Source organism: Salmo salar, chromosome ssa13, assembly GCF_905237065.1.
Source record: "Salmo salar chromosome ssa13, Ssal_v3.1, whole genome shotgun sequence".
NCBI lineage: Eukaryota > Metazoa > Chordata > Actinopteri > Salmoniformes > Salmonidae > Salmo > Salmo salar.
Genome location: NC_059454.1, coordinates 73,828,477 through 73,838,477, shown reverse-complemented (window position 1 = coordinate 73,838,477; position 10,001 = coordinate 73,828,477). Strand labels below are relative to the sequence as shown.

At 42.9% G+C, this 10,001-nt stretch overlaps 1 protein-coding gene across 1 annotated transcript in view; it reads left to right on the top strand.

Moving 5' to 3' along the window:
* Positions 1 to 594: 594 nt before the first annotated feature.
* The window catches only part of LOC106567675 (rab GTPase-binding effector protein 1-like), a 34,386-nt gene continuing 24,979 nt past the window's right edge, over positions 595 to 10,001 (top strand). The window contains 8 exon segments of the mRNA XM_014137234.2: positions 595 to 806; positions 2,590 to 2,718; positions 5,064 to 5,267; positions 5,650 to 5,813; positions 6,113 to 6,232; positions 6,521 to 6,656; positions 6,824 to 7,002; positions 8,735 to 8,842. Of these exon segments, the coding sequence (XP_013992709.1) occupies positions 761 to 806; positions 2,590 to 2,718; positions 5,064 to 5,267; positions 5,650 to 5,813; positions 6,113 to 6,232; positions 6,521 to 6,656; positions 6,824 to 7,002; positions 8,735 to 8,842 (1,086 nt within the window). The 5' untranslated portion in view covers positions 595 to 760.

The following is a 10,001-nucleotide window of genomic DNA, read 5'->3' as shown; positions in this document are numbered from 1 at the left end:
ATACGCTTGACCTCATCTTTACTAGAGGCTGCTTGCCTACTAATCTCACTGCAATCACCTTCCAGGTCTCTGATCACTACTTTGTTTCCTTTTCTGTCTCCCTTTCCTCCAACCCTAACCACTCAGCCCCTACCCAGATGTTCATGCTTCCCAAGGTCTCTCAAGTCACCCCACTTCTCAGCACATTCCACTGGCTTCCAGTTGAAGCTCGCATCCACTACAAGACCATGGTGCTTACCTATGGAACAGCAAGAGGAACTGCCCCTCCCTACCTTCAGGCTATGCTCAAACCCTAAAACCAAACCTGAGCACTCTGTTCTGCCACCTCAGGTCTCTTGGCCCTCCCACCTCTACGGGAGGGCAGCTCCCGCTCAGCCCAGTCCCAACTCTTTACTGTACTGGCACCCCGATGGTGGAACCAGCTTCCACCTGAAGCTAGGACAGCAGAATCCTTGCTCATCTTCCGAAAACATACCTCTTCAAAAAGTATCTTAAATAATCGTCCTCATCACCTCAAATATTTTTTAAGAGAAACAGGGTTGGCAGGTTGGATTTAGTTTCACCCTGTCGCTGGCACACACTGCAGTGCAGTAGGTGGCAGTAATGCACCATAACGTTGTATGCCAACCGCCGAAGAAGAAAAATAGCTGTTTCTCCAATTATGTTGCCTTCCATGTAGCAGGCAGCCTGTTTTCTTGGACTTCTATCTAGTTTTCTCCCACACCAAGCTGGTTATAGCGTTTCCACCTCCCTGGAAACCATGGCCGAACAGGCCACGGAATCCGCCCGGCAGCCCCAGCACGACGGTAAAGCTTGTTATTATTTTTTTTGAAGTATATGATGTGGTGACGTTTCGAGCTAATCCAGATACTATAAGCGGCCTGTGAATATAAGGTTTAGCTAGCACCATCACCCGACGTGTCATTAACCTTATCTATACTTGGCCATTATTTCACGTTTCTCAATGGATGTATATTATACATAGCGAGCTTCACAGGCACCAAACTAGATGTGCATACTTTGTTAGAAAATACATGCATCGTTACATTTTGCGCGATTAAGAATGGCGTATGATTGCTCACCCATCTGGCTGGATCTATTTTAGCCACAGACGACGCTTAACTAGTTAGTCGAACTGTGTTGATGCTATCTACGTTAGCTAGCTAGCTGTCATTGTTTTGCAGCGCTAGACAGTGTATGCGAGTTATTCGACGGAGTGGAAATTGGATAGTGGTGGTTATATTTGTACATGTAGCAAACATTTTCGAAAACAGTTTTTATTGACGCATGAATATTCAGTAATTTAGTTCTCCATCCCCTGCCCTGGTTTGTAGCGTCTAGCCCTAAAGTTATACAGGTAACGTTAGGACGGGCCAAGACGTTGAACTCCAGACTAGTTAACTAGTTTACTAGCAAGCTAGTAACGTTAGCCACACTCCACAGATAAATTGTAAGCCAACATGTCTTTATACATTGAGCCTATGATGGAATTGAAATGATTATTTTTCTCCAACTAGTTACACCAAATCTGGTAATGGAGGAAATGAAATGTGTCATGACAATGCTGGTGTTTGCCGGTGTTTACATGGATTTGCGCATGTGTCCGGTGATTTCAACCGCAGTACCGACGCTCTAAAAAGTCGGATAAATAATACTTTACTGTGGATATTTTGTCTAAAATTCCAACCCACTGAAGGACCAACCGCACAGACAATCGGTATATTTAAGTTCAAATGCAATTTTATTCAACATTCAGGCATCTACTTTATAAATGCATTTGATTGTAAGCAAACTTTCCACGTCATACTGATTTATTAGGAAACCTACGTTTATGCTCTCCATAACGACTGAGATTGGTCTGTTCTTTTTTGAGTAGTGAGTTATGCATTATTAAGAATGGGGGAAAACTGTACAGTATGTAGCCTAAAGCTAGTGGACAGATGGGCCTATACCTCAAGTAGGCCTAAAGCCCCAAATCATCAAAGATTGGAACTTGCAACTAGTGTACTTTCTGCGCTGGAAATTGACTCTAAGAAGTAGGCTATATAACCATTATGTTGGACACCAGGAATGATATTTGGGGAAGTTACTTTTCAGGCACCTCATGCTGTTTTATATGTATAAACTTGAATCTCTGAACAACTTGGAAAACCTCGAGTTTGTTCGTTGGTAGGCTCATGTCATAGATCTTTGTTTAGTTTGAGTGTCTTTCGGGTCAAACCTTTTGCAGACATTGTCAGTATGCTAATATAGTCATTAATAGATCTTGCCCCTAGAATGTTGCTTTGTATTTTGTAATGCACAGGTGTCGTCCTTTGTGATTGGCTACAATTAGTGAGATCGGTTTGCTCTTTGTCCACCAGTTAGACCTCCATTTATTTTATGCAATAAACAACACCAACAGTGATTATTGTTGAAGTGAAGACCAAATTACCCTCCCACTCAGTCCTGCCTGGGCAATACTTTTTTTTGAACAGATTCCCCCTTCAAATAAATAACATCCCCTCTTTCAGGCTGCTGGTTGTAAAGAGAAATACCTTTTTATTTCTGGAAGTTTCTTTAGTGTTCTTGTTTTGTCCTCTTCCTTAGTGGTGCTCCAGCAGCGAATGGCAGCCCTGGAGCAGGAGAGAGCAGAGTTCTCCAAGCTCAAACAACAACTGGAGTCTGAGTTCAACCAGAAACGGGCCAAGTTCAAAGAGCTCTACATGTCCAAAGAAGGTGACTGTTCAATGTAGAGGTGTGACCCGAATTAGGGATCATTAACGTTTAGAAAAAATCCTTAATCGAAACCCCCCTTGGCCTACAATTTCCGTGCCCCTGCAGAAGTCTAACATAATTAAAACATCCCCATCAAAATCTGTCTTTTTAAGCTAGAGATATATATATTTTTTTGCATGGGTTGCTTCTCAATCCACTGCATCCACTGATGTCTCCCTTCCGCATCTGCGGTAGAAGGAAGAAGAAAAAAAAATTAACCTGACCCAACCTTCCTCCTCCTGCTGGCTTTCAGCAGATTCTGCTCTGCTGAAGTTGCTGGTAGTAGGCTACACGAGGAGGTAGTAGGCTACACGAGGAGGTAGTAGGCTACACGAGGAGGTAGTAGGCTACACGAGGAGGTAGTAGGCTACACGAGGAGGTAGTAGGCTACACGAGGAGGTAGTAGGCTACACGAGGAGGTAGTAGGCTACACGAGGAGGTAGTAGGCTACACGAGGAGGTAGTAGGCTACACGAGGAGGTAGTAGGCTACACGAGGAGGTAGTAGGCTACACGAGGAGGTAGTAGGCTACACGAGGAGGTAGTAGGCTACACGAGGAGGTAGTAGGCTACACGAGGAGTCGGCAACCTTTCATGTGGAATGCCAATTTATCTTACAATTTCTACTGATATGCGTGCCATTATGGTTTTCATATGCACATTTTTGTGGAACAGTTTAATTTCATTTGAATAAAGTCTAGGTACTGTATATCAATCATTGTCATGTGGTAAATCAAAATTCTATCCAAATTTCAAATGATACAAACCTAAAAAGTAACTTCTATTGCCTTTGCCAACTATTTAAAAATAGCCTACATAAAGCCAACAAATAAAAACATTGCAGCCTGCAGGTAGAAAATATCCTGATTTTAATAAAAATAATCCTATAAATCACATTGGCTACACATGGCCTGTCTGCCACAAACTTGAAACATTATATCAACTTGGGTCTGGCCTGAAGCTTGTGCTAACGAACTTGCAACATTGTATAAAATATTCTGGGCCCTCAGAATTTCCAGCTCAAGTGAGCTCGGGACTGACACAGCTGTAGGCTATTTGCTCAAGGGATAAGTTTCCACTGGATCAGAGCATGACATTTTTTTCCTTTCTCGCGGAGTGGTTATCGAAAGATTTTTCAAATACATTGAGGAAATATTGTCATTCTCAATGGATGTAAAAATAGACTTTGTTTGCTTGCTGTTTGAGGGGAAGAAAGCATTACTTTGAGAAGCTCCACAGCTCGTTAGTCGTGGTGCGTTAAGCCAATCAGAAATACTATCAGATCCCCTAATGAGAACGTGTATACGGCTACATTTGAGCACAGGCCAGGTAGCCTATAGGCCTACTTCTATGCGTAATCAGCTGCGTGTCCTTACTCAACATTGACAGGAGCGAGCGCTTCAAACAAAAGACAATAACTAAATTGACAGCTCGTAAATGGAATGAAATAACCCAAAACTTGTTTCTCACAAGTGTAGCATAGGTTGTGCACTCTGCAAACTACGTGTCAACTCTGACAATGAGAATGGTAAATGACGAATAATAATAATATATTGAATGCATTAACAGAAATTACCGTAACCAAACACATTGTCTATTAGAAATGATAGGAATTAATGGTAAATGTGCTACTGGTGATATACAGTATGTAATGGAAAATTGATTGACACTAACAATCAAAAGCAAACAATTCACAAGTTATGAAACAATGAATGTGCACCACTTGGTTGGGGAGAGACGTGCATTGTGCATTTTAGCCACGCTCCCCTTCTTGGACTGCCATCCCCACGGCCTTTGCAATGGAGGTGAGCGCTTTTTGGTAGGTAGTCAGAACTGTGGTAAATTGAACCGGATTTTCCCCCTAGTGGTCATATGCAGGACCATATCTGAATTGTGAATTCACGTCACTCTAAAATGTGCAGTTTTGACACACAAACATACCACAGATGTCCCAAGTTGAGGGAGCGTGCAATTGGGCATGCTGACTGGATTTTTTTTTTTTTTAACAAGATATTTTTAAACGTTTGAACATTGAACTAGGGATGTTGGCTATCATGCCATTTTGCTAATTGTAAACTCCCAACTAATTGTAAGCTTCATGAATATGGGAGAGGGAAAGGGGGATACCTAGTCAGTTGTACAACTGAAATGTCTTCCGCATTTAACTCGACCCCTCTGAATCAGAGAGGTGTGGAGGGTTGCCTTAATCTACATCCACGTCTTTGGCGCCCTGGTCTCCTGGAACATATCCGGCCTTATCATGGGGTAACTCTGGTATTTTCCTCAGTTCCTCTATTTTCTTCCCCAGAGGAGCTGAAGTGCCAGGCAGCGTCTCTGGAGGGGGCCCAGTCGGAGCTGAATCGTGTCCAAGCCCAGCTGGAACAGGCCCAGGCAGACATGGAGAACATCAAGGCAGTGGCCACTGTGTCAGAGAGCACCAAACAGGAGGCTGTTGACCAGGTCAAGGGACAGTGGCAGGAGGAGGTGGCCTCCCTACAGGCCATCATGAAAGGTAGCTAGGCTAACTCTACTTTGACTCCTCTGGCTCTCATTTTGCCATTCAGTATCTAGTTGGTGACACTGTTGGAAGGCTTTCAGAAAAGCTGTAACCCATGTAACATTTACTCTAGTCTAGGCCTTCATAAAAGGCAGTCATTAATTCCATGTCATTGCCATGCTTCTGTTACAGCCTTGATGACGTATCATCTTAGCTTGACACGCAGAAATTAAAATAGAATAGGATTACAATTCTGTCCCTGTGGCTAAATAAAGTGTATTGAATTGAATAGTTAAGCAGTGATAAGCCTGATTGCAAATTAACTGCTACGCTTTACACTGAGGATCAGTTACAACACAGTACCAGTCAATGCTCTCACCTCCCCCCCTCCTCTCAGACACAGTGCGTGAGTACGAGGTGCAGTTCCACCAGCGCCTGGAGCAGGAGCGTGCTCAATGGAACCAGTACAGGGAGGCGGTGGAGAGGGAAATGGGCGAGCTGAGACACCGCCTCTCAGAGGGTGGCCAGGAGGAAGAGAACTTGGAGAACGACATGAAAAAAGTAGGCTGGTTCCACACCGGGGTGGTGGTGGGGGGTGGGTGTGGTGGTGGTGTCATCAGAGTACATGTATCCTTTTATCAGGGTTGGGGTCAATTTCAATTCAGGAAGGAAACAGAAATACCAATTACAAATCAATTTTCTTATACAGAAGCGTTGACGAGAATTTGAATTTTAAATTACTTCCTGAATTGACTGAATTTAAATGGAATTGACCACTTTTGTTTTAGATTAGGCTTATTTGTCTGTTTTGATTCAAGGTCAATAGAGTTGGACTTGATTTGAATGGCTTCCCCCCCAAGGCTCAGGAAGATGCAGAGAAGCTGCGGTCGGTGGTGATGCCCATGGAGCAGGAGATAGCGGCTCTGAAAGCCAAGCTGACAATGGCAGAGGACAGGGTAAAGGAGCTGGAAGCCTCAAAGGTTAGTCAACGGGGGCTGGAAAGGAAAATGGATACTGTGGAAGTTAGACTTTTACAATACAAAAACTCCATGATGCTAATTTTATTAACAAAACAATGTTATCCATCCAAAATGTCAATTGAGGTATGGGTTATATCCTTTACAAAGGAACATGTTTTTGTGTTGATTATTTATGACATAGGTAAAACTGTCTGAAGTGATACAGAGGGGGGGGAAACAATTTCTAAAAATGGCTTACAGTTAAATTTGTTATCTGAGTTAGATGAAGGACACATTTCCATTCTGTAGGTAAAGGAGCTCAATCATGTCCTGGAAGCAGAGAAATCCTGCCGCACAGACCTGGAAATGTACGTGGCGGTGCTCAACACTCAGAAGTCTGTCCTTCAGGAGGATGCAGAGAAACTACGTAAAGAGCTCCATGAAGGTGACTCGCTTGTAAAGCTTTATTCAAAAGCATGCTGTCAAACTTTAGGAAAAGAGATGTGAGAGACTTCAATACAAGAGTACAGCACAGTATTCTTTCTCTTTACCTCCACTTCTCTCTTGCTCGCTCTCTCTCTCTCACCCCCCCTAAATGCCATATTTTCTTAGTTTGTCACCTGCTGGAGCTGGAGCGGCAGCAGCACAACCAGCTGAAGCACACATGGCATCGGGCCAATGACCAGTTCCTGGAGTCCCAGAGGCTGCTGATGAGGGACATGCAGAGGATCGAGAACGTGCTCTCCTCCGAGCAGCTCCGTCAGGTGGAGGAGATCAAGAAGAGGGACCAGGTACGCACACTAACGATAAATTACCATTCTTTTTTACAGAAGTGCTAGAGCTGGGTGATATGGACTTAAAGTCATATTGTGATGAATGTAACTATTTTGCTCGATTACAAATACAACGATAAAACAAAATGTTTTAATAGACAGTTACTTTACATTAGCGGCGGGGCTCTAGACAAAAATGCTTTCAGTGCCAAGTAAGAACTAAGATGGTAGTCTATATTGAAAACGTAAGCTATTTCATCTAACATATCCAGGGAATGCATGATTTTACATTTTGATGGGCAACCTGGCAAAATAGAATCCAGAAATATCAGATTTATTTTTGGTTCTTCAGAGAATTTGCCGACATCTTGCTCCCGAGTGGCGCAGCGGCTAAGGCACTGCATCTCAGTGCAAGAGGCATCACTACAGTCCCTGGTTCGAATCCAGGCTGTATCGCATCTGGCCGTGATTGGGAGTCCCATAGGGCGGCGCACAATTGGCCTAGCATCGTCCGGGGTAGGCCATCATTGTAAATAAGAATTTGTTCTTAATGGACTTGCTTAGTTAAATAAAGGTTAAATAAAATGTACTTTTTATTTATTTTATTTCACCTTTATTTAACCAGGTAGGCAAGTTGAGAACAAGTTCTTATTTACAATTGCGACCTGGCCAAGATAAAGCAAAGCAGTTCGACACATACAACAACAGAGTTACACATGGAGTAAAACAAACATACAGTCAATAATACAGTAGAAAAATAAGTCTACCGTAATTTCCGGACTATTAAGTGCACCTGAATAAAAGCCGCACCCACTGAATTAAAAAATATATATATTATTTTGAACATAAATAAGCCGCACATGTCTATAAGCCGCAGGTGCCTACCGGTACATTGAAACAAATGAACTTTACACAGGCTTTAACGAAACACGGCTTGTAACAAAAAATAAAAAATTAGCAGTAAGCTTTAGTTGTCTTTTTGCACTGAGTCAATTCCTCACGCTGCTGTTTCCAACGTCTTATCATCGACTCATTAAGACCAAGCTCCCGTGCAGCAGCTCTATTTCCTTTTCCAACAGCCAGATCAATGGCCTTCAACTTGAAAGCTGCATCATATGCATTTCTCCGTGTCTTTGCCATGATGAGGGTGACAAAATGACTACCGTAATCAGAATGATGGGAAGTTTGAGAGCGCTCGATTTAATCTAAACAGTAAACAAAAAAGTTGTTTGACCTTAACCCGTTCCGCAATTTCATTGGTCTAATGAAAGCTTCATGCCGCCAAAAAACTGAGCACGTCACAGAATGTGTTTTTTTGGAAGAAGAAAAATTGAAAGTGGGAAAAATCCATATATTAGCCGCGTCATTGTTTAAGCCGCGAGGTTCAAAGCCTGGGAAACAAAGTTGCGGCTTATAGTCCGGAATTTACGGTATATACAATGTGGGCAAATGAGGTGAGATAAGGGAGGTAAAGGCAAAAAAAGGCCATGGTGGCGAAGTACATACAATATAGCAAGTAAAACACTGGAATGGTAGATTTGCAGTGGAAGAAAGTGCAAAGTAGAAATAGAAATAATGGGGTGCAAAGGAGCAAAATAAATAAATACTGTAGGGGAAGCAGTAGTTGTTTGGGCTAAATTATAGATGGGCTATGTACAGGTGCAGTAATCTGTGAGCTGCTCTGACAGCTGGTGCTTACAGAGTATTTACATGCTCAGACCATTTATTGACATTGTTTGCTTCCCCCCAGGAGGAGGATGATAATGAAAGGATCATCCAGACTAAGGAGCAAAACGAGGAGGACGGGACAGAAACCGAACCTTTAGAAGACTCATTTATTGGGTTCAGTATTGAAGAGGTAGGGATATGATTTCACCAACACCTTACCGAGAGCACATTATCCCAGACACACACGATCCTCTGAGGTCAACCGCTCCATAAAACATTCTCTTGAGTTCATATTGTATATGTGAAACACCACCTGGATTCCGTCCTGTGCAGCAAAATTTGAAATTGTGTTTTTTACATTTGATAAAAGTAGACTGGGGCTAGAAAACGGTATACTGAACAGAAATGTAAAAGCAACAATTTCAAAGATTTTACTGAGTTACAGTTCATATAAGGAAATCAATTTCATCTATGGATTTCACATGACTGGGAATATAGATATGCATCTCTTGGTCACAGGTGGATAGCTTTAAAAAAAATATGTATCTGGTGTGACCACCATTTGCCTCATGCGGCGCGACACATCTCCTTTGCATAGAGTTGATCAGGCTGTTGATTGTGGCCTGTGGAATGTTGTCCCACTCCTCTTCAATGGCTGTGCGAAGTTGCTGGATATTGGCGGGAACTGGAACACGCTGTCGTACACGTCAATCCAGAGCATCCTACACATGCTCATTGTGTGACATGTCTGGTGAGTATGCAGGCCATGGAAGAACTGGGACATTTTCAGATTTCAGGAATTGTATACAGATTTTTGCGACACGGGGCCGTGCATTATCATGCTGAAACATGAGGTGTTGGCAGCGGATGAATGGCCAACAAGGGGCCTCAGGATCTCGTCACGGTATCTCTGTGCATTCAAATTGCCATCGATAAAATTAAATTGTGTTCGTTGTCTGTAGCTTATGCCTGCCCATACCATAACCCCACTACCACCATAGGGCACTCTGTTTACAACGTTGACATCCGCCAACCGCTCGCCCACACAACATACACATGGTCTGTGGTTGTGAGGCCGGTTGGACGTACTGCCAAATTCTCTAAAATGACGTTGGAGGCGGTTTATGGTAGAGAAATTAACATTCAATTCTCTGGCAACAGCTCTGGTGGACATTCCTGCAGTCAGCATGACAATTGCACGCTCCCTCAAAACTTAAGACATCTGTGGCATTGAAGTTGTGTGTCACAACTGCACATTTTAGTGGCCAGGTGGATGGATTATCTTGGCAAAGGATAAATGCTCACTAACAGGGATGTAAACAAATTTGTGCACACAATTTGAGAAAAAT